This window comes from Epinephelus lanceolatus, chromosome 12 (assembly GCF_041903045.1).
Source record: "Epinephelus lanceolatus isolate andai-2023 chromosome 12, ASM4190304v1, whole genome shotgun sequence".
Taxonomy (NCBI): domain Eukaryota; kingdom Metazoa; phylum Chordata; class Actinopteri; order Perciformes; family Serranidae; genus Epinephelus; species Epinephelus lanceolatus.
Window position 1 is genome coordinate 17,501,616 of NC_135745.1, and position 25,023 is coordinate 17,526,638.

At 41.8% G+C, this 25,023-nt stretch overlaps 1 protein-coding gene and 1 long non-coding RNA gene across 2 annotated transcripts; both read right to left on the minus strand.

The window, feature by feature from the left end:
- Positions 1-830: 830 nt before the first annotated feature.
- On the minus strand, positions 831-23,552 carry acss2l (acyl-CoA synthetase short chain family member 2 like). The gene is made up of 18 exons (XM_033650431.2): positions 23,254-23,552; positions 22,923-23,118; positions 18,476-18,567; positions 17,974-18,077; positions 15,360-15,432; positions 15,082-15,157; positions 12,863-12,947; positions 12,390-12,527; positions 11,520-11,690; positions 11,275-11,408; positions 7,235-7,367; positions 6,996-7,052; positions 6,634-6,714; positions 3,467-3,575; positions 3,164-3,232; positions 2,754-2,930; positions 1,509-1,583; positions 831-1,414 (listed from the first exon to the last, which is right to left on the minus strand). The coding sequence occupies exons 1-18, from the start codon at positions 23,375-23,377 to the stop codon at positions 1,287-1,289; spliced, it is 2,022 nt and encodes a 673-aa protein (XP_033506322.2). The 5' UTR covers positions 23,378-23,552; the 3' UTR covers positions 831-1,286.
- Positions 23,553-23,649: 97 nt separating this feature from the next.
- On the minus strand, positions 23,650-25,002 carry LOC144465085 (uncharacterized). The gene is made up of 3 exons (XR_013492431.1): positions 24,931-25,002; positions 24,303-24,385; positions 23,650-23,781 (listed from the first exon to the last, which is right to left on the minus strand). It is a non-coding gene; the product is annotated as an uncharacterized LOC144465085 (long non-coding RNA).
- Positions 25,003-25,023: the final 21 nt, after the last annotated feature.

A 25,023-nucleotide genomic window follows, 5' to 3' on the forward strand; every position in this document is an offset into this window, starting at 1 on the left:
AATCCACGCCTTTGTGTGTGTGTGTGTGTGTGTGTGTGTGTGTGTGTGTGCAAGAGAGAGACCAACAAGTCAATGTTGTCAGGTTACAAAACATCTGCGGACTGCTGTTGTGGTCAGAGGAAGAAGGAGGGTTTAGGGAGGCAGTTGAGGAGGTGGGGAGGAAGAGGTTGTCATGGTAACCCCTCCTCTGCTGTTGGGGGTGATGATGTAATATTACCCATCGCCGTGTTTCTGGGCTCTTTTCTCCTTGTCCTTGCCACCTCCACACACACACACACACACACACACACACACACACACACACACACACACACACACACATATAGCGCTGCATGCACGTGACGTAATGGTGTAGAGGAGACAAATAAAAGAAAGCACAGGAGCCCCACACACTCTACATGACCCGACATTTACAGTAAGATAAGAGAGCAGTCACTCTGAGCCACTTTCACAACAACCTGCTGCAATCTAATCTCTTCTTTTCCTCCTCCTTAAGGCCACTGATGCTTGTAATTTTAAAAGAATCCAGTGTACTTAAGATAAAAACAAGCTTCTCTTTTCTTCTTCACTGCATCCCGCTGCTTCCTGCGGCACCAATCACACCATCAAAGCCCTGTGTGTGTGCGAGTGTGTGTGTGTGTGTGTGTGTGTGTGTGTGTGTTTGTGTGCTCCGTGCATCATTAAAAGACAAAAGGCAGAAAGCTCTGGCAGCAGAGTAAAGAGGGCTTTTTACAGTAAACCATCAGATAGCAGCTGTAGAGGACGACTCCTGCCACATGAGGGGGCCAATCAGCTACTGAGCTTGATGTAAAAGGACAAAGGGGACCAGAGAGATTAAACACTTCATTCTCAGGTTCATAGAAATGTATCACAGATTGAAAATATACATCAGACATCAATCAAAAACAAGCTGTGCAAAGTCATCTGAAAAGAGAAGATAGATTCACGTCCTCCTCCAACAATATGAGACACGCAGCTAAAAGACATTTAGAAAATATAAAAGATAATATTCTATGTTTAGTTTGTTTGATATTTTGGCCCAAATGCAAAGCAACAACAGTCCTGTATATCAACGCAACAACAACTTTTTTCAAAATTCCTTCTTCACATATAACAACAATTTAAACATATCACTGTCAGTGGTATTATTTTCTGATCCCTGCCCCTTCATTTAGTCCCAGAGTGCACAGACGCTGATCCAGAACCAGCAGTTTGTGATTGTCTTCATGTGTACCATTGCATAGTGTCAAAAGAAAGAAAGAGAGGAAGAGGATGAGGAGTTTTTTTCAGGCTGCAGCTTCACATCTCTGGCTGAACAGCTCATCCACCACCTTCGGGTCAGCCAGCGTCGAAAGGTCGCCTAGGTCCTTCTCATTGCGGGCGATCTGCCGGAGGATTCGCCTCATGATCTTCCCTAAAAATGGATCCAGAGTCAGAGGAGAGGACAGATGTTACTGAGGAGGAGCAGGGAAAGAGGAGGAGGATGTTGGCTTTAAAGAGCAATTTACCTGAGCGAGTCTTCGGGAGCACTGGAGCATTTTGAATAAAGTCTGGTGTGGCAATTGGTCCGATTTTCTCTCTCACTGACAAAAGGATACAGAGAGGGAATCAGTGCAGAGCCGATCAAAGCTCGTCCTCACTGGATTTAAAAGGTAATTTCTTTTAACAGCCTTGTGTCATACAACCTATTTCCAACTGACAAAGCCAAAATCAGACTGGTTTCACCCAAAGGCGTCAGTGCAGGCATATCAGCCAGTTAGTGAACAACAAATTAAGCATCGTTCTGTAAAAGTACACTTGTACAATGCAAAATTTCTATTGTTGGCTGCAGCTGATGATTTTTTTTCTGTTATTAACCAATCTGTTGATTTTTTTTTCAATTATCTAATAATCATTTTGTCTATAAAATGTGAGAAAATAATAATAATAATGGTAATAATAATAATAATAATAATAATAATAATAGTAGCACAGAACCTGGGGAGACAGGGCGTTTTCATTCGCTGCCCCCTCTCTGTGGAAGTCACTACCACACCACATAAAAAATGCTCCACAGCATTGTCAGCATTCAAAAAGGCCCTCAAAACCCAACTCTTCAGACTTGCCAACCACAGCTAACCCCCAGTTTCCCCAGCTGACTGATTTTATTCTTTTATTTTATTGTCTTAACAAAGAATTTACTGTTTCTTTAAATACCACTCTACGTAAAGCATCTTCAAGGACTCCGAAAAGCACTATGTAAGTGTGATGTATTTATTATTAATCAGTCTGTCTGAACAACAGTCCAAAACCCAACCCAAAACAAAGAAAAGCAACAAATGTACATGTTTCAGAAGCAGGAATCAGAAACTGTTTTGTATTTTTCCTTGATAAATGACTTCTAGCTTGAGCTCTAGGATGTTAGACCAGGCATTTTTCACTGTTTTCTGATGTTTTATAGACCAAGGGAATAATTGATTCATCAGACAACTACATGTTAAGTCTTCTTTTTGATCTGGTAAATCATCTTGAGACCCCTCAGATTCGTCTTGTGAACCTTTGGAGGGATCCAGACCTACAGGTTGTGCTTTTAGCAATCTCCATTTTAGTGAGAAAATCCAATCATCATGTTGTTAAAGTTCACATTCTAACATCTGACATTTGTTAAATTTTATTTGACGTACTACTCAAAGGGCAAGACGGACAACAGAAACATTTAAAACCAAAATGTACATCCATTCCTCGAGTAAATCCCCCGTGTGTCAGAGCCTCACCCTGTCTCTTGAGCTCCTCCACCAGCGTGTGGTTAAACTCCCTGCTGGCTTTGAGGGTGACGAAGCAGTACAGACACTCGCCTTTCACCTTGTGAGGCCGACTCACCACCGCAGCCTCCGCCACAGCCGGGTGCTCCGTCAGAGCCGCCTCCACCTCCGCTGTGCTCATCAGGTGGCCTGAAAAACACCAAGAACCACAAAGTCGTAGGAGACAAAACATAAACATACAAAAGATGAATAAACACACAGTTCCTGCAGAGGAAAAATAAAAGAAAACACTCTCAAAAGGCTGCGAGTTAAAATGAGTGTTGAAGTTATTGTTGCAATATTACATAACACAGTGGAAATAGCTCAGTTTCGTATAACCTTTATCGAAGGTTTTGAGAAGCAGCTGTAACACAATACAGTACCTGACACATTCAACATGTCGTCTATTCTTCCTGTGATCCAGTAATAGCCGTCTTTATCCCGCCTGCAGCCTGAGAGAGGAGAAAACAAATTGCATAACCCCCAAAAGAGTTTTTATAGCATCTTTGTCTGTCCCTCAAGACACTCTTTGGTATTTCAGTAACAAATCAAGTAAATTCTTGGCATTTAGTCTCTTGTAATGTACAATGTTATATTCATTCTTTAGTTCAGACCCAGGGGGTGCGCGGCAGGTGGGTGAACTTGAGTGTGCAGATAGTAGATGTTACATATTTTTTGTGGCTTACCATCACCAGTTACATAGAAGCCTGGGAACTTCTTGAAGTAGGTGTTCTCGAAGCGTTCATTGTTTCCATATACAGTCCGCATTATTCCAGGCCAGGGCTTCCTGAATACCTGTAACCAAACACAGAAAACACCAACAAAATCATAACATACTACAGCTACTACTGCTACCAGTAATAGTTATAAAGTTAAAGGTTCAGTGAGAAGGATTAAGGGGAACCTATATGCAGAAGAATGTAATATAATACGTACAGTACAGGCCAAAAGTTTGGACACACCTTCTCATTCAATGCGTTTTCTTTATTTTCATGACTATTTACATTGTAGATTCTCACTGAAGGCATCAAAACTATGAATGAACACATGTGGAGTTATGTACTTAACAAAAAAAGGTGAAATAACTGAAAACATGTTTTATATTCTAGTTTCTTCAAAATAGCCACCCTTTGCTCTGATTACTGCTTTGCACACTCTTGGCATTCTCTCGATGAGCTTCAAGAGGTAGTCACCTGAAATGGTTTTCCAACAGTCTCGAAGGAGTTCCCAGAGGTGTTTAGCACTTGTTGGCCCCTTTGCCTTCACTCTGCGGTCCAGCTCACCCCAAACCATCTCGATTGGGTTCAGGTCCGGTGACTGTGGAGGCCAGGTCATCTGCCGCAGCACTCCATCACTCTCCTTCTTGGTCAAATAGCCCTTACACAGCCTGGAGGTGTGTTTGGGGTCATTGTCCTGTTGAAAAATAAATGATCGTCCAACTAAACGCAAACCGGATGGGATGGCATGTCGCTGCAGGATGCTGTGGTAGCCATGCTGGTTCAGTGTGCCTTCAATTTTGAATAAATCCCCAACAGTGTCACCAGCAAAACACCCCCACACCATCACACCTCCTCCTCCATGCTTCACAGTGGGAACCAGGCATGTGGAATCCATCCGTTCAACCTTTTCTGCGTCACACAAGACACGGCGGTTGGAACCAAAGATCTCAAATTTGGACTCATCAGACCAAAGCACAGATTTCCACTGGTCTAATGTCCATTCCTTGTGTTTCTTGGCCCAAACAAATCTCTTCTGCTTGTTGCCTCTCCTTAGCAGTGGTTTCCTAGCAGCTATTTGACCATGAAGGCCTGATTGGCGCAGTCTCCTCTTAACAGTTGTTCTAGAGATGGGTCTGCTGCTAGTACTCTGTGTGGCATTCATCTGGTCTCTGATCTGAGCTGCTGTTAACTTGCGATTTCTGAGGCTGGTGACTCGGATGAACTTATCCTCAGAAGCAGAGGTGACTCTTGGTCTTCCTTTCCTGGGTCGGTCCTCATGTGTGCCAGTTTCGTTGTAGCGCTTGATGGTTTTTGCGACTCCACTTGGGGACACATTTAAAGTTTTTGCAATTTTCCGGACTGACTGACCTTCATTTCTTAAAGTAATGATGGCCACTCGTTTTTCTTTAGTTAGCTGATTGGTTCTTGCCACAATATGAATTTTAACAGCTGTCCAATAGGGCTGTTGGCTGTGTATTAACCTGACTTCTGCACAACACAACTGATGGTCCCAACCCCATTGATAAAGCAAGAAATTCCACTAATTAACCCTGATAAGGCACACCTGTGAAGTGGAAACCATTTCAGGTGACTACCTCTTGAAGCTCATCGAGAGAATGCCAAGAGTGTGCAAAGCAGTAATCAGAGCAAAGGGTGGCTATTTTGAAGAAACTAGAATATAAAACATGTTTTCAGTTATTTCACCTTTTTTTGTTAAGTACATAACTCCACATGTGTTCATTCATAGTTTTGATGCCTTCAGTGAGAATCTACAATGTAAATAGTCATGAAAATAAAGAAAACGCATTGAATGAGAAGGTGTGTCCAAACTTTTGGCCTGTACTGTATGTTTTCTGTAGTTTATAATCACCTGAATCATTGGGTTTTTGTTGCCTTAACATAAGCTGTTTATATCTAAATACAAAGTGGGTCCTCATCCACGGAGTCTGCCATGTTTCTAAAGTAGCTCAGAACAAACAAACCAAACACGCTGTAGATGGGGCCATTTGTGTTTTTGCGCTAGCCACTGTAGCAGCCACTTTGTGACAAGCCGAACAGCATTGGAAAAACACTGATTTTTACCATTTAACGACTTTTTTTTCAGTGCTTTTACCAGTTTAAATCATTGGGTCTGTTTGCTTTGGAGAGAAAGAGACCTCTGCAGATAATTCAGCTCCCTGTAAAAACCTCCTGAACTTATGGATCTTAAGTTATCAGGGAAAAAACATGAGCACACATTAGCAGATGCTGGGCTAGTGGCAAGTCTGTGACATTCCAAACAGTGTTGAAATGTCACGTGAAACTGCTTTTCTCAGTGTTTTTACTGATTTTAATCACGTGGTCCATTTGTTTTGGAGAGGAAGACACCTCTGTGGATAATTTGGCTCCCGGTAAAAACCTCCTGAGCAATGAACACTGAAGGAATTCTAACTGGGAGTTCACGCTTGGTACACAGGAGAAGTTTCAGCTGGTTGCGATCTGCAGTTCTCACCACTAGATGGCACTAAATCCCACACACTGCTCCTTTAACAATAAATATTCATGTCACACCTTTCAGTACAAAGCTAAATAGTGATTTACAAATGAAAATCAGAATTAAAACAATTCAGGGCTATGATTAAATCATCAGGCAAAAAAATGCAGACAATAAAATGAAATACATCACAATAAACATACGGTAAAAAGCAAATAAAGCTAAAAAGAATTACCACTACTAGTAGCAGGGTAATCACACCTTTAATTAGTATTAAACAGAATATAATACTATCATTTTTTATGTGTTTTTAAAGCGCTTCAAACTGAAAGTCTACTAGTAAAATTCACAAGCTAAATAATGCCAGCAGCAGAGATGTGTCCAGTCAACAAAACAAACAATGAATGGGCAATAATAATTGAAACCGAGGTGCTGAGCTGAACCTATCATTTATGGTTATTTATGAATGTTTTTATCATCAGTTCCACACACAGCACATTTATTTTTTTAAGCCTATAACCTTTGAATGTTTATGATTAACAGCATTTTTCTTTCCTTCCCGTCTACCGTGTGTGTATCTGTTGATCTGGTCGTCGAGCTGCTGCATACAGCTGCCCTTACAGGGATAAATAAAGTTGCGTAGAATTGAATTGAAACTCACGAGATAACCCTCGGCCTCGCCTTCCAGTTCCTCCCCGTGTTCATTGAGGATTGTGGGCTCCACCCCGAAGAAAGGAAAGGTCTGAAATATGAGAAGTTGATTGAAGGTGAGATAAGGGTGTTCTTTCATTATACAGCTCCTGTATGTTTCTTCCAGATCACAACCCTGATCGTAATCTACATGTAGAAAAACCTAATAGAAACATATATGAAAAAGGTTGCATCTCCTGCATTGGTTTAGTGAAGGATACTGATGCATCTGTTTTCACATACAGATGAAACTCAGCAGAGGAAGGAAGTGCTGGTGTGTTTAAGATTTACATAAAGATGTCAGAGTATGATGTAACCGATGTTGTCACTTACAGCAGAGCCTGGTTTCAGCGGTGTGGCAGCAGGCAGAGGAGTCAAAACATGACCTCCCTGTAGAGACATAAAGTGATACTTACAGAGGAAACTCAAAATCATGTTTTAAGTAACTCCTCTTAGCTGAACAGCATATGGACCGAAATTTATTCTAACCCTCCAAACAGGATTCTGAAATATTACTCAATACCAGCAGAGGTGTGAGTTAACTGCAGGCAGATGGCAGTGCCAAAACTTACAGTTTCTGTCTGCCAGAAAGTATCGACCACTGGACATCTGCCCTGACCGACGACCTCATAGTACCACTGCCACGCCTCTGGGTTGATGGGCTCACCAACAGTACCCAGAATCCTCAGGCTGGATAGGTTGTACCTGGGGGAGTGAGGTGAGGAAATTCCACTCAGATTATCTTAAATTTCATTATTATGTGAAACTGATCACTGCTCTGTTTTTTTTAAGACTTGTAATTGTCTATTTTAACATTATTTGTTTGGGTGGGTTGCTGGTTGTTTGGTCATATACAGTACAGGCCAAAAGTTTGGACACACCTTCTCATTCAATGCGTTTTCTTTATTTTCATGACTTTTTACATTGTAGATTCTCACTGAAGGCATCAAAACTATGAATGAACACATGTGGAGTTATGTACTTAACAAAAAAAGGTGAAATAACTGAAAACATGTTTTATATTCTAGTTTCTTCAAAATAGCCACCCTTTGCTCTGATTACTGCTTTGCACACTCTTGGCATTCTCTCGATGAGCTTCAAGAGGTAGTCACCTGAAATGGTTTTCCAACAGTCTTGAAGGAGTTCCCAGAGGTGTTTAGCACTTGTTGGCCCCTTTGCCTTCACTCTGCGGTCCAGCTCACCCCAAACCATCTCGATTGGGTTCAGGTCCAGTGACTGTGGAGGCCAGGTCATCTGCCGCAGCACTCCATCACTCTCCTTCTTGGTCAAATAGCCCTTACACAGCCTGGAGGTGTGTTTGGGGTCATTGTCCTGTTGAAAAATAAATGATCGTCCAACTAAACGCAAACCGGATGGGATGGCATGTCGCTGCAGGATGCTGTGGTAGCCATGCTGGTTCAGTGTGCCTTCAATTTTGAATAAATCCCCAACAGTGTCACCAGCAAAACACCCCCACACCATCACACCTCCTCCTCCATGCTTCACAGTGGGAACCAGGCATGTGGAATCCATCCGTTCACCTTTTCTGCGTCTCACAAAGACACGGCGGTTGGAACCAAAGATCTCAAATTTGGACTCATCAGACCAAAGCAGATTTCCACTGGTCTAATGTCCATTCCTTGTGTTTCTTGGCCCAAACAAATCTCTTCTGCTTGTTGCTTCTCCTTAGCAGTGGTTTCCTAGCAGCTATTTGACCATGAAGGCCTGATTCGCGCAGTCTCCTCTTAACAGATGTTCTAGAGATGGGTCTGCTGCTAGAACTCTGTGTGGCATTCATCTGGTCTCTGATCTGAGCTGCTGTTAACTTGCGATTTCTGAGGCTGGTGACTCGGATGAACTTATCCTCAGAAGCAGAGGTGACTCTTGGTCTTCCTTTCCTGGGTCGGTCCTCATGTGTGCCAGTTTCGTTGTAGCGCTTGATGGTTTTTGCGACTCCACTTGGGGACACATTTAAAGTTTTTGCAATTTTCCGGACTGACTGACATTCCTTTCTTAAAGTAATGATGGCCACTCGTTTTTCTTTAGTTAGCTGATTGGTTCTTGCCATAATATGAATTTTAACAGTTGTCCAATAGGGCTGTCGGCTGTGTATTAACCTGACTTCTGCACAACACAACTGATGGTCCCAACCCCATTGATAAAGCAAGAAATTCCACTAATTAACCCTGATAAGGCACACCTGTGAAGTGGAAACCATTTCAGGTGACTACCTCTTGAAGCTCATCGAGAGAATGCCAAGAGTGTGCAAAGCAGTAATCAGAGCAAAGGGTGGCTATTTTGAAGAAACTAGAATATAAAACATGTTTTCAGTTATTTCACCTTTTTTTGTTAAGTACATAACTCCACATGTGTTCATTCATAGTTTTGATGCCTTCAGTGAGAATCTACAATGTAAATAGTCATGAAAATAAAGAAAACGCATTGAATGAGAAGGTGTGTCCAAACTTTTGGCCTGTACTGTATGTGTTTTTCCATGCTCTTCTATGCATTCTCTAACATAGACCCTGTTCGATCTCAATAAGACTAACTGATTGAATAAAGTTGTATATCAATCTGTAAGACTAAATATATTCCATAAATTCAATTTTCTGCCATATCTACCACACCGAGTTAGTGATTTGCTACATTTCAAAGACATCAGTGCAAAATGATGTTTGTTTATTCTAAGAATTATTATTCCTTTACTGGTGATATTTTACATGTTTTGTGTTGATGTTTTAAATCAAAGCAGTAGTTCACTTATTTGTGTTAATTTTCATTATTGGGGTAATTGTGAATATTGTGTCCAGCAGCACTCAAAGAGACTGCTGGGCAACAATAAGAGAGACTCAAAAACAGGAAGAAAATGTAACCTCAAAACGCACAAAAGATCTGAATCAAACATCTAGATATTTGAGATTGAAAGATATGACATCATTTCAAAAAGTTGAAAGCCTGGCATTTTTTGTTTTTAACCAAACAAGGATTTTTGCTTAAAAAAAGTGTCCAGTCTGTGTTGCAAAAAAATCATTTGCTTCTACACAAAATGTAAGGTAACTTGATTACAGTAAGTTTTAGTGCCATTTCAAAAATTTTAAGCATTTGTTGATGGTTATCGAGATAATATTGTGAATCAGAAATTAAGCATAGCGCTATTTCAGTTCTTTGCTGCTGCTCTCCCTGCCTTAGGCCTTCCATGTAGGCGCATGGAAGGGCAGGGAGGTGTACTCTCACACCTTAGGCTTTCCATGTAGGCGCATGGAAGGGCAGGCAGGTGTACTCTCACACCTTAGGCTTTCCATGTAGACGCATGGAAGGGCAGGCAGGTGTACTCTCACACCTTAGGCTTTCCATGTAGACGCATGGAAGGGCAGGCAGGTGTAATCTCACACCTTAGGCTTTCCATGTAGGCACATAGAAGGGCAGGTAGGTTTGCTCTCTCTGCCTTAAGGCTTTCCATGCAGGCACATGGAGGGGTGGGGAGGTGTACTCTCATGCCTTTGGCTTCCCATGTTGACGCGTGGAAGAGGCTTTCTGCTTAGGCCTGAGGAAAGCCAGAGGGGCCCCAGAACAGAGCCATACCTCCAAATATAATACCGCAAATGGAAATAAAAGTTTTCTTTGACTAAAGTGGTCCTGAGTGAATTATTTTGGAGAGGATAGTCATGACAGTATTTTTTTTTTTCAATCCAATGCCTAGTCCAAAGCAAACAAAATCTGCCTCCCAGCACCTCTAATGCTCGCTACTAACACTCATCTCATTTGTTTAACATGTAATAAAAAAAAAACAAGGCGGAAAAACAATAAGTTGATGTTTTATGGGGTGCTTTGTGCCAAACTACTTCTTGGCAGTGCCAGTGATTTCTGGTCATCTTGTCAGAGACTCCAGCACAGTAACAGGCTAGCTGTTTCACCGTTTCTAGTTTTTATGTCAAGCAAAGCTAACTGGCTGCCGGCTCTAGGTTCACATTTAGCCTACAGACCAGAGAGTGATATTAATCATAAGCATATTTTACAAAATATCAAACTATTCTATTACATTTTCTGCCATAAAACTCCATCATGGCTGCGTGGTAAATGTCTCATGTTGGAATGAGCAAAAGCGGTTCAAAAAAGGAAGACAGGCAATCAGTATCCGTTTTCAAGGTTTGTTCAACTGTCTTAGTGTTGTTGTTTTTTTTGCCAATTTCTAGTGTTGCACTGACAAGCTGATGAAACTTTGACTGGTTATCAAATCACCTTTGAAATAAGTGCTGAGAGTTTTCCCTGCATCTTTTTTGACCGATACTGACTTAAAGGATTCTTGTATATTTAGAGCTGAAAATGCATGACAGTTCACAGAGTATCACTCACATCACCATTCATACAGTTTGTCTTCTTCACCTCACTACTGAGGAGCCTGTTACATAAGATGTGAGAGCAGAGGAAGGAGGTCTTTCAAAAATGAAAGGTGGATATTTCCATATGGAAGCTGGGAAACCCTGCTGTAAACTGCAATCAAACTATCTATCACATCAAGCTGTGTTTTGAAAGTCAAACTCCTGCTGTAGCTTCTGTAAATCAGGATTTTTCTGAGCCGCTGTGACGTTCACGTGTACACGCAGGCTCTTACTTTTGCAGCGGCTCCCGTCCGTACTTCATCAGCAGGCGGATGGCTGTGGGAGCTGTGTAGAACTTGGTCACTTTGTACTTCTCAATGATCTCCCAGAACCTGCCGACATGAGGGTGAACTGGGATACCTTCAAACTGGAGAAAAACCACACATACATCTCTAAGAAAGGATCTTTATAGTGGCTTCTCTGTCTTTAATGGCACTGAGAGAATTTTTAATGAAATAAAAGTCTCATTCAGACTCACTAGGACACTTGTGGCACCGTTTGCAAGGGGCCCGTAGGTGATGTAGGAGTGGCCAGTGATCCAGCCGATGTCGGCCGTGCACCAGTACACGTCGTCATGGTGATGGTCGAAAACATACTTGAAGGTCAGTGACGTGTAGAGCAGATACCCAGCAACAGTGTGGAGAACACCCTGTACCGTACACAGCGACGGAAACATGAATGAGGCAGTAATTGGTCAACACAGAGATGGCAAACAACGAAAAATAAGGGGGCAGAGAAAAGAGACGTGTATGCAGGTGCAGGTGTGTGTGTGTGTGTGTGTGTGTGTGTGTGTGAGAGGGGTGACATGTATGACTCATGTTGTGGGGACATAAATATGTTTATACAATCACATTGTGGGGACTCGCCTTTCTTTTGGGGACAAAACACTAGTTCCCATAACATAAATTTAAAGTTAGGGTAAGGTTAGGTTTAGGTTAGGAAATTAATAAGTCAGTGTAATGTTCTCTATACTGACTGTGTGTGTGTGTGTGTGTGTGTGTGTGTGTGTGTGCGTGTAAGAGAGACAAAGACAGAGATGATCTCATACTATCTGATGTTTTGAGCTCTGTGTTTTGTGTCATTTCTACTTTCCTCAGGCTGCATTTATGCCTCTTAGTATTAGGAAACCATTAATTCCCACTATTTCACAGCAGAGACAGCAAATTATGTCAAAGCCTGCAAGGTTACCGCCATTACAGGCTCATCAGAGGAGGAAATAAGACGTGATTTAAATGTGTGGTTTCACTGAGAATTTATAAACAGAAAATGAGCAGCATGCTTTTCTTTCTAGCAAAGCTACAATAAGTGTTTCTACTATAAAGCTCCTACGCACACCTGTACACCTTACCTTGGGTTTGCCGGTGGAGCCGCTGGTGTAGAGGATAAACAGTGGGTCCTCAGCGTCCAGCCACTCAGGTTCACACTCTTCAGGAGAGTCTCTCATCGCCTCATCCCACCACACATCACACTCGGAGTCCCAGGGGGTCTGAACACATCAGAGCAGAGAGCAAATGCAACACATAAAATCACTCATTTCATTTACTCACAAACTGCTCAAAATACAAGCAGCAACACACCATCTGGGGGGGATATTCAGACTCCTAAATTAGAAGAGAGCATGTTTTCTTGTGATTTTTTAAAACCAAAACATAAAAATAGATTAGACTAGATTCAATTTTATTGTCATTGCACAGAGTGCAGGTACTGAGACAATGAAATGCAGTTTAGCAGTGAAGTGCAGAGTAATGTATAGTATAGAATACATAGTAATAAACAGAATAAACAGTGTTAATTAGGTGGTAATTTGTAAATCATATCTACCTGTAGTTTGTTGCATGCAGCTCCACTTTTTGTCCTCAGTGCGGGGTGCTTGATGACAAGGCATTTAGTGACACTACATGATGCTCTAAGAGGAAATTTAAAAAAAAAAAAAAAAAAAGAGTGTAAGTATTAAAAGGGACCAAAACCTGTCATAATGGCTACTGAGCACTTGTGAGGCTCTGCTTTGCATGACTTTAAAGGGCCAGTGTGTAAAATGGGTTGAAAACAGTGACATCAGTGGTCAAATTCTAGATTGCAGAGCTCACTCGCTCACCCCTCCCATCGGGGAGTAGGTCTATCTAGTGACAAGGTGAATATTTATTTAGAAATCTAAACCATGTTACGATATTGTAATGAATCCCTCACGAGCAGGAGACCGGAGTAGCGTTCGGGAAAAAGGCCAGTTTATTTGAGCACTCCAAAAACTCTGGTAACACAGAGGGTAAAAGACTCCGTCCCAAACTCTGACTCTTCTAGCGTAACAGACACACTTCATACACACATACTCGTTTACCATACCGAGTGGGGACCCCCCTCCCCCCTCTGCTCCACCAATCTCCAGCCCGCACACTGACTGACAGCGTAGCTGGTAAACAGAGCTCAGCTGTTTATTTAGCCTAGCAATATCTCTGGACTGTAGTAGCTGCAATGGACGACTTTGAACGCGATTTTGAAGAGTTTCTTGTAGCGGACACAGACCCAGAGCCATACCTGTTTGAGCCGGAGCACACAGATGAGGAACTCCATGTGTTTGATGCTGAGCGGGTGAGAAGAGAGGCTGAATGCACAGAATGGGATTCGGTGCTACTGCTACCATCGTTGGGAGATATATCATCAGGAGGAAAAGTGCCGCAGAGAGTGCATCACAAGGAGTGAAGTTGCGTTTTCTTTTCCTCGCAGATGACGGTTCGGGTTCATTCTCTCCTGTTGCGTGGTAAGTGTGGTCCATTCGCAAACTTTATAACTAGAAAAACTTTTCACTACTCTCTATCGATGAACTACTAACACTCTCTGCTGTTTCCTCCTCCTTCTTCCTTCCTTCCGCTGTCTTCGTTGGTTCATTTATACATGCGAAACGCGTTCTCTGGCTGGCTGGATCGTCCGCTCGGTCTGCCGTACATACATGGCGGCGCAAGATGGCGACCTCTCTAAAGCAAGGCCCTTGCTATATATATATATATATATATACATATATATATATATATATATATATATATATATATAAGCATAATTATAAGGCTACGAAAACCAAACAAATTTTATTTTATAGCGATTATACACTTGTATAAACATATTAATGGGTAGAATATTCAGATTCAGATTCAGATTGGCAATAAACCATGCCAAATATTACACACTGGCCCTTTAAAACTTTTTTTAAATATTATGTGAGCCTTTGGGACATGTCTTTATTCTCATAACGGACCAAACTTTAACCAGAGTTGTATTTGACATCCCATGTGACAGTTTTCACATGAGAAAATTAGAGTTTACAAGCAGTGTTTTTTCTGTTTCATTGTTTTTTTCCCATATATATAGATGGAATATTTGTCTCACTGGGCTTTACAGTCTCAGCAAAATGAGACCTCACCTCTTTTACCCTTGATTTGTATAAGTAAAAACACCAAAAAACAGGAACAGGAAAAAAGGGGGACGCCTTAGAAAGAGCAACAGAGTACAGATCCCTTTTAAAACTGACAGAAGTAGTACTTAACAATATTAAGTAAAAAAAAAAAAAAAGTACATGATATAACAAGTAAATAGTAACTAGTAAGAAATAGTAATAGTGTCCAAAGTCTGAATTACACTTTTGTTTTGCCACATGAAGTGTTGGTATAGTGAATATCACTATATGTTTTATTTTGCAATGATACCCCCACACCCCTGATAGCACATCCCTCCCAGGCTCACGTTGCCATGGGAGACCAGCAGCTTGAGCTTCCCAGGATGAGTGTGAGCGCCCCATGTTGCCCGGCAACCCCGTAATGTGGAAACCGGGCAGTGTGTTTCCTCAACATCCTTGATAACAGCTGATATGGCTTTGCTTTATGTGTGTGTGTGTGTGTGTGTGTGTGTGTGTGTGCGTGTGCGTGTGTGTGTGTGTATGTGTGTGTCCAGTGACTCATATGCCAGCGGCTGAGTCCCATTACCAGCAGTGAGTGTAAATAAGGGTGGTTGCTGAGAACTGACAAACTGTTGGCCTTGCACGCAGAACATACTTTTCGCGGCACTTCTCCAGAGCCTCGTCTGCAATCTGTTTCAGGTTGATCAGCTTCTCTCCTCTGTAAACACCATCTGTATATCACAAAGGGACGGAGGGAGAGAGTGATGTTGGGACAGATGAGGAGGTGTGTGAACCAGCAGGGAGACGGTGTTTAAACACTGAGGCTCTTTACAACTTAAAAACCACATTAAGAGCCCCTGAGGGCAACAACACATCACATCCTGGCGCTGCTGTGTTGGCTGACATATCTCTTATCTGAGCTGCCGGACCTACCTGCTGTCACCAGGATGCTGCTCTGGGCATCTATGATCCTCTCACACAGAGAGTCAGCGGAGAAACCTGCAAACTGCAAAGACAAAGACAAGACACAGCTTATGACCTTTAAATAGATAATTCTGTTCTATTAAACGTGGGTGTTACTGTCACAGTTTTGTCCACCATGTCTATTGACAGCACTGTAATCATCAAAATATTTGCTGAGATCTGGGAACACAGCAACATGGGCGACACAAGAAAGTCCAAGAGGCTAAAAAAACATGACAGGTTGCAAACAAGCACATTATCTAAACCAATCCAACATTGCTCAGAAAACATGTGGGCACACAACTAAAGAAAATATGTGCAAATCAGTCTGTAATCTCTGATGAACATTTACTGTTTGCCTTTATTTTTGCTTTAAAGTAAGCTAACAAAAAACCTGTTTGATCCTTATGTTTCTTGTCAGATGCCATTTCAGCATTTCTGCATTTAACTTTGTCAGTACAATGTTGTATTATCACTAATATTAATGACAGCCAGCTATAGGAAGAAGCCCCATCTGGACTGGACCTTTAGCACCAACAGGTCTAAGTCTCTTTAAATAGACAGTTCACCCCAAAATGTAGTTCTATTTATCAGTCTAGATTGTTTTGGTGGGAGGTGCCAACTGTTGGAGATATCGGCCGTAGAGATGTCTAGAGTGGAACTAGATGGCGCTCGGCTTGTGGTGCTCAAAGTGCCAAAAAATACTCTCTCTAGAAATCATGACCCGGTTACTCAAGATAATCCACAGACCTTGTTGTGAGCAGTTTCATGTAGGGACTATTTTCTTTCTGCTGAACTACATCCGCCAACTGCATCACTGCGCTGAAGGATGCATGCATCTACTGCTAGCTCACCTAGCACCACTAAACTAACCAACAGTACAGTTGAACTGAGGAGGACGCCGTTAATGTTTATATCTTGCACTGTCACAAGCATGAGCCTTTCATCCATGAGTAGATGTACGCTTCCTTCTGTGCGGTGATACAAGTGGTGGGTGCAGTTTGGTAGAAAGAACATGAAACTGCTCACAACAAGGTCTGTGGATTATCTTGAGTAACGGGGTCATGATTTCAGGGAAGAGACATTGCTGTTGAGTTTTTCAAATGTAATTATTTCTTTCGTTTTGGCACTTTGAGCACCACAAGCCGAGTGCCATCTAGTTCCATTATACTGGAGAGAAGGCAGACATCTCTACAGCTGATATCTCCAACACTCAGCAACTCACACTAAAACAATCTAGACTGATATATAACACTACAGGTAATAGGAAAAATATGTACTTTAGCTTTTGGGTTGAAGTGTACCTTTAACAATAGGGAAAAAAATGTGTCAACCCAATAGATTTGGTTTCCTCCTAATCAAAAAACAAGATATGACTTCTAGCTTATATTTGAAGCAAGACTTTTGTCTGAAAAACTACAATTTTCATTTCTACATAAACCACAACCTTGACTTTATGTCTGTTCTCTTCTGGCGCTACTGTTACACTATGTTTTAGATTCAGTCATTATTCCTTGATTGTTACTTGTGGCCACAAATAGCTGCAGTTCGGTAAAAGCTACATAGTCTCCGTTAAAGTGCAGACAGACAGTCTGAAGCATGCTGTTCCCTCTCATTACCATGTATAGCGCAGTCACCTTGTTCAATCTTACATAATGAACCAGACATTTATAATTAATTTTTTATATGATTGTCATCTGCTGCGTCCTCTGCCAGACGCTTGTGTTCTCGCCAAGGTCAGTAGTTCAGAGTATAAAGTTTCCGTGTTGATGACAGCATTATGAATCAGGTCACTGAGGATTCTGGACTCAGCAAAATGTCACAGCGTGAGTGGCACTGGCTGTCTATATATGATGTCTCTATGATTTAATTTCATACCAAGCTAATTTATGATTAATATTAACAGTCACGTGAGAATCCAAGAAGCTGGCTCTATACCAAAGATCCTTATGTTACTGAGTGTGTTCATGTCAAGTGTAAAAACTCAGAGCTGGAAAATGTGCAACAATGACCAAGCACAGGCAAGGTCGCTTTCACTTCAGTCTGTCAACAACAGGCCTTTGCAAGTCATAAAACAAACCATCTTGGAGCAGCGTGGAGATATTTTTAACATAGCCACTAACCTTTGCGTGGATGAGAAGGCTTGAAAACCTAAAATACTGTTGGCTTGCTTGCAAAACTGCACAGACTCTAATGCCTCTCCAAGCTAGATACAGCCAATAAATGACTGACCCATATATTGGGTGCAGGTGCTGTCAGCGCTATGTTCACACAGAGAACAGCTGGTAACTACAGGAGCGGGGCAGTCTGGACTAACAGGAGCAAGAGCTCAGGTTCAAGTAAGAGCTGCAAACACTGCAAACTTACATGACTGTCTGCACACAGATTGAAACGTATGCATGCCAGATATAGAGTTAAATAGTCCCATAACACAATGATGCCTGACTCCTGCTTGGAGCACCAGAGAGAGTTAAGTTTCTCACAGATGACAACACAACAGGTGTCAGAAAGTTGAAAAAAAAAACCTTGACATGTCTGTGTCTCCAAAATGTGTCAAACAAAGGCCAAACATCCATCTACTTACCACAATGGAGTGAACAGCGCCTATCCTTGCACAGGCCAACATAGCGTAGACCAGTTCTGGGATCATGGGGAGGTAGATGGACACCCTGTCTCCCTTTTTTATACCTTGAACAAGGAAACAAGCAGATTTGATGTTTTGGATAACACAAATCACACCTGGGTATTACTTCTCAACTCAAACCAACAACTGTACTGTAGCTTTAAGGTGAATTTCAACATGATGGATATGTGCCAGATACTGCATTGAACGTCTGATATTGAACAGGTGCATTGTGCATACTGCCGTATCTCTTGTGTTGCAGCATGCTGGTTTTTTATCATTATGTTCATCTTCCCTCATGAAACCACAAACTGAAACATGTTATTTTGTGTACATGTCTTTCCTTTTTAAACTCAAACTTTTCAATGCTACAAGTAATTGCAAAAGGTCAAGTCATCTATATTTAGAGCTACTGGGCAAATTATACTATGTATTGTTTGCATGCAAGATTTAGGTTTCTCACCCATTTGCTTGAGGACATTGGCACAACGGCAGACCTGGCTCAGCAGCTGGCTGTAGGTGATGGCCATGTGGTGGTCAGGTGAGTTCCCCTCCCTGAGATGACAACATACAAGAGAAAATACTCAGCCTAAACAGTCATGAAAAACCTGTTTCAGATTGTGTGAAGCTCTGTATGTGTTAAAGAGCTAACCATTTTTATACTTTTTATTTTATCATTTTCATACATATAGAAGACAGATACAGAGATATACTGTAGATACAGAAACCCTTCCAATACAGAGTTCTTTGAGTTCACAGGAGAGATAACCACTGTTCCCACTGTTGGTGCTGTCTGTATTTGATTTGAATGTTTGTCAGAACAACAGTTTGTGAAAGCCAAAACAGTGTGCTAACTTGGCATCAACTTTACACCATGATGATGGTGAAATAAATCAATACACTGACGAAATGCAACTGCTATTGATTATGTCCACATATTTGGTTGTCTTTAAAAGGTCCTTATATGTGATGTTTTGCCTCTTGGCAAATAAGTATCAGAGCCAACCAAATGAAATGTGGAGCTCCACAGGGGCCAATCCTTGGACCTCTTTGATTCAACTGCTAAATGCACCCATTAGCTCTAATATGACTCTCTGAAACACACCCAGCTGTGGCAAAATGTAGCTTATCAAAATAAATTGAGCAATGTGTTAGTTCAGGCAGGACATAATGTCAAGCTCAGCTCACATCCCAGGTACATCAGCTGATCTCAAACAGCCCAGTCAACTAATGGAGCAGCTGATAGATCACATGATTCCTTTCTATGCAATCAATTGGCAAATCTCATTCAGGACGCCCTATTTAAACTGCTCTGGCCTGCCTACTGTTGCTGCTTCCTCAACAAGCCGTGTTGCAACCTGCCTCCACCCCAGCTCCTCCTTTTCATGCTGTGTCTGACTTATCATTGTCATTTCTATTTGTCATTGATGCTGCTCTGTTCTGTTCCCGGGGGGTCTTCCCTGCCTTAGGGCCGTGATAGACTTGCCGCTTGATTGAATGTACGCTTACACAATGCGCCGTGTCTGTGTATATACTTGCTGCAGCACTACGCAGCCAAAATACACAATACTGGCGGTCTCCACTTGGGGCAGACAACAGAAATATAACCCGGATATCAGGTAGTGCATGCTGGCCGGCAAGTTTTTTTTTCCTAGGATGGTGAAGGCAAGACCCACTCTACTCTGCCTTAATCTGCCTCAGATTGATTTACCCTGACATTCTTTCGTTAAACCTAACCAATCCAGCCAAAAAAGGCACTTACTACTAGCCAATCAGAGGGAGAGTAGGGTGAGCCATGCCTTCGCCATCCTAGGAGAAAGAATTCAGTGGCTGGGTGTTGTAAACAAACATGGATGCCCTTGATATGCTTGTTGAGGAAGAAGAACTATGTCACTATGTAACAGCATGGAAACATCATAGAGATGCGGGTAGTTCCGCACTAGGTCTGTCAGCCTCTCTTCAAAAGTTTCCGCCATTGCTCCGACAGCGACTCTGTCTGGTCTGATCTCATGGTCACTGTGTTCATTCAACGCAGATCATGCATGGCAGCCATGATGCAGTCGCGTTGTTTGCAACAAGTATATTACGGCCCTTAGGCTTTCCATGGAGGCGCATGGAAGGGCAGAGATGTTTGCTGTCTCTGCCTCAGGCTTTGCTCATTTGTGCATGGAAGGGCAGAGAGGTGTGCTCTCTCTGCCTTAAGACTTTCCACGTAAGCGCGTGGAAGAGGCTTTCTGCGTAGGCCTAGGAAAGGCAGAGAGACCCCAGAACAGAGCTATACCTCCAAATATAATACTGCAAATGGAAATAAAGTTTTCTTTGACTACAGTGGACCTGACTGAATTACATTTTTCTGTGATGGGAAGCCTATTCATGTGTTTCAGGTAAGAAGATGTTCTTTGTAACATGAGCCAACATGTCACATGAGTCACAAGACTCATTACCGATTGGCTGTGGTTATCCTCTGGCCTTAAACTAAAAGTAAAACTATCCCCAACTTTTAGTTTGGCTGCACTTTGCCGGAGGACCAAACGCCTGCAGCTCAGAGTGGCCACCACAGCTTTCCATATACACTGCATTGGTGTGTTTTTGGAGCAAAGTTAACTAAAAGTCAGGTTCGTCATTACTGTCTGCTGCTGAAAACCCAAATGAGAAATCTTGGTGTAGTCAGGGAATCAAAACCTAATTTTGATGCCCATGTCGAGACAATAACAATGTGGCCTATTACCACCATAAAATAGAGCATGAATCAGGGAATTCACCAACAAACAAGATTTAGGAAACCTAATCCACGTCTTGATCTCTGTAAGAGCCGGACTGCTGTAATAGGATTTTCTCAGGTCTTTCTTAAAAAGCTCTTTGACAGCTGCCACTCATTCAGAATGCTGCTACTTAAAATCTTAGAGAGACCAAGAAAGCTGGGAACATCACTCCACTTCTCAAATAACTTTTAGCCAATACAACTCGGCTATAAATCCCCAAAATGATTTATGAGCAAAATACTTTTGCAAGAGATTCAAACCTACAGATCCTCTGAGGTCGTCTATCATAAAATCCAAATATGGTGAAGCTGCTTTTAGCTGCTGTCCTGCAGTGGTATGTTTACCCTTGCTTTTAGCCTTTGTGCTGTTGTTGTGTATGCACCATGGACTTCAGTCTGTCATTCATTATGCTCTTTAATTTTCTTGGCTTTTTGGTTTGTCTTGTCTAAAAGATAGAAAAAGAAAATGGCACTGAGACAAACCTGACACTGAGATATCTCATTTTACAGCAACAAATGCCTAACACATGCACTGATGCTTCTACTATTTAACAACTTTAAAGGGCATTTTGAAACAGCTGATAAATCACCTCTGAGGCTCTAATTTTACTTCACATTCAATACCTTAAAACTGGATGTTTCTCTTTCTATTATGACTCACCCAGTGAGACAGAAAATGTGTTGAGCTTGAAACCATTTCTTACAACCACTAGGTCAAGGAATGTATAGAAAATTGGTATTTATCTCTCTTTGTTTAAAACAGTTTGTTTGTTCGAGTTTGTTTAAAGGGTGAAACTTCAGCCATGGGACACCTGTCATCACACAGCATTGAGCTGCTTCTTAATCTCAGACTCTACTAGCTGCAAAACAGATGCAGTTACAGGTGAAACCAAACAAAAGGTCACACATTTGACTTTTAAATACTTTTTGCTGTCTTATTTTTTGCAGCGTGTCCTCCCATTTGAGACAGTTCTGCAACTGCTGTTTGGCAAAGGTGTGGGCTGAAGTCGTAAAAGTGTTTAAGAGTTCAAAACAAACCATCTTGCCACCGATCGTTTGAATATAAACACATTAACAACACAGCTGAAAGCTGCATCTTCCTCATATGGCGTGCTGGAACCAGCAGGGCAAACACTTGAGCAGGTATATTACATAAGTGCTCTGATGGAGTGCAAACAGTGTTAAGACACTTGTGTGGGCGATGGCTGGTCTCCACTGAACCCAGTTTCATTGAACTATTACTGCTGAACATGCAGAACCCATTTGTTGTTTGCTAAGCCTCTTCTGTTGACAGAGCAACATGACGACTGTGCCATGATATAAAGTCGAAACTACAGAAAGTATAGAGCCTTTATGGGAACTTGTGAAGGTGAAAGGAGAAAATTTATGAGCTTACATCCAAGATAAAGCAACTGAAAACACAAGTATTCTGAAAACAATCCAAAAGGCTTTTAGTGGACTTTCTTATTGGAAGATTTTCAGCTTTTGCACTGTGATAAATATCAAAAGCTTGTTTTTATAAGGGGCTCTTATGGTAATGTTAGATTATAAAATGTGTTGTACCCAAAGTTTAAGTTTATTTACTTTTATTAATCCCCCTGAGGGGAAATTCAATGTTTTCACTCTTGCTTGTCAATTACACACAGGTCCGAAAGACACACACATGCACAAACAGGACCTATACATGCACAAAGTGGAGAGATGTCAGAGTGAGGGGGCTGCCCTTGGTGAGGCGCCCCGAGCGGTTGGGGGGTTCGGTGCCTTGCTCAAGGGCACCTTGGCAGTGCCCAGGAGGTGAACTGGCACCTCTCCAGCCACCAGTCCACGCTCCATATTTTGGTCCGGACGGGGACTCGAACAGGCAACCCTCTGGTTCCCAACCCAAGTCCCTATGGACTTATGGACTGAGCTACTGCCGCCATGACAAAGCATATGACATGTAATAAAATCCTGTTAAATGTTCTCTGTTGATTTACAGGATTGAAAATTTGAAGCTCTGACAGTGTGCAACACTAGCTGAGGTCTGCTTTGGTGCACTGGAGCTGGCAGAGGAGACACAACAGTTGCTATTGACTGGAATACCTGACATAACTCCAGGCAGTGTGTCCCATCAATGCCATCATTTACAGGACAAACATTTTTTGCTTACCAGTAATAGGCAACCTTATCGCCAAGATTCCTCTCCCTCACCAGCCTGTCCAGGACATTATAGCACATGTTGGTTTTGGCCCCTTCCATGCATTTTACATAAATGTTCCCTTTTGTCACATCAAAGTTATACTGCAGCATTGGTCCTGTTGCTGGCTTCTTCCAAAAGAACTCCTCAGCAATCTCTTTCCAGAACGCTGGAACAAAGTGATAATTCATGTCAGTGTTACAGGCTGCAGATAAACACAGAGAGATACTGCATACAGAGGGAGTTGGGAATGCAAGGAAACACTGCAAGCACTGCACTAAAAATACAGACTTGCTTGACCTACCTTCTGGATTCTCGAGAGACTTCCTGTACAGTGCCAGATAGGAGTTAAAATCAGGCACATGAGCATCCCTCTTCAGGTCATCAGGAGGGTAGTACATTTTGTCCTGAGACTCAGAAACAACCATTGTGGAAGCTCAGATGCAGACGGGCCTATTTCATCTGAGGGTGAGTAGGAAAGTGGGTTAATCTGGAGTCACTGCTGATCTGTCTGGATCCTCCTGGGTAAGGTGAGAACACTACAAGGCCTCTTGCTCTGTAGCAACACAATTCAGCATGCATAAAGACCCACCTCTAATCCCTGAGCTGCAGGATCTCTCACAGTCTACTTAGGGCCAGGCCAGCCAATTGTCTCGCAGTGTGCGGCACTCCCACTTTTTCATTGGTTGAGCCCTCCCTGGCCTGTTGATCGTATTATTGTATTTTTCCAAGTAAGGAGGTGGAGGAGGAGAAGAAAGTGTGCAGTAGCAACATGAATGCTCAGGATTCATGCAGGCACAGGATTGATTTGACAGGGAGGGTGATGGGTGCTCTGAGGAGAGAGAGGGGTGGGATGGGGGAGCGGGGAGGGCTGTTTGTTCACTGACAGCCAGTAAACTAAATTCCTGATCCTCAAAGCATTGTCACAGAATGTTCTTGGTATAGTAGCTGACACATTTTTATAGTTACATATTTGCTATTGCTGTAAGAGTTCTTTAGGTCATGTCAAATTATAACCCTTGCTTAACGTTTATTATCTGACTTGGCGTACATATATCATTATCATACCTTGTTTGCATGACAGATTTAGACTTTGTCACATTGTATTTTAGATATGAAAATGCATGACAAAAACTGGACAATTAATTTCACTGCAAGACATAGACATGAGCAATTATTATCAAATGACAAAAAAGTTTTTACAAATTAAATAAAAATGCCTCAAAAATAAATTGTTTTTATTTTACTCAATTTTTTAAATGTCCACTGAATATATATTCACTTAACTGACTGGAATATGTTGCATTTATTATTATTGTATTGTGTGTTGTTATTGTATTGATTATTAATTACCTGGGTATTTATACTTTGATCTTGTGTGCATCCCTTGCTCAATATTTTGCACATTCCTGCGCAAAACTCTGCAGCTCTCCCACCTTAAAACAGACAACAACAACAACAAACTTTTTTTTTCCATTTTCAATTGTCAGTTTTTCTATTTTATATCGTGTCTCTTGACTCTTGCATTGTGTTTATAGTTATGCAACAAATCACCAAGACACATTCCTTGAATGCAGGGGCATAGGTTTTGTTCCAACACTGGGGAGGACACATATGAAAAGGGGGGTTTGGGGGTGCTCTGCAAAAAAAATCCTAATGTCAGACACTCAATTTCCTGCATTCTGTTGAATTTTTATGTACAAATTTGTGCCTTTTCTGCATCAATTTATGCTGTCAATACATTTAATCTTGTCAAAATAAAGGTTCCCCTGTTATTGTCATGTTTTTGTGAGGGGGGCAAATGTTCTCCTTTTCCCCCTACTCTGATAAAGCAGTCTCAAAAAAAAGTTTAGTATCATTTCTTTTATAAAGCTATTACATTCTTTATTATAAAATGTCATAACGTGTAATCAAAAAACTCTTGTCATGCTTGGAAATATTCGTCCCTCGTAAACACTGGTAGACATTAAACATGACGTACCGTTCAGGTTACATAACAAATGTCCAAATGTGCTCTTGGCGTGTTTTGTTGTCGAGCTCAAATTTCAATCTGGGATCGATTAGGTTGCGCCGG

Excerpts from the sequence above, each read along its gene's own strand:
- acss2l (XM_033650431.2), bottom strand. The coding sequence starts at position 23,377 with ATGGTTGTTTCTGAGTCTCAGGACAAAATGTACTACCCTCCTGATGAC. Across the intron at positions 23,119-23,253 it reads GTCTCTCGAGAATCCAGAAG|CGTTCTGGAAAGAGATTGCT; the intron begins GTAGGTCAAGCA and ends ACTTTGTTCCAG. Across the intron at positions 15,158-15,359 it reads CAGCATCCTGGTGACAGCAG|ATGGTGTTTACAGAGGAGAG; the intron begins GTAGGTCCGGCA and ends TGTGATATACAG.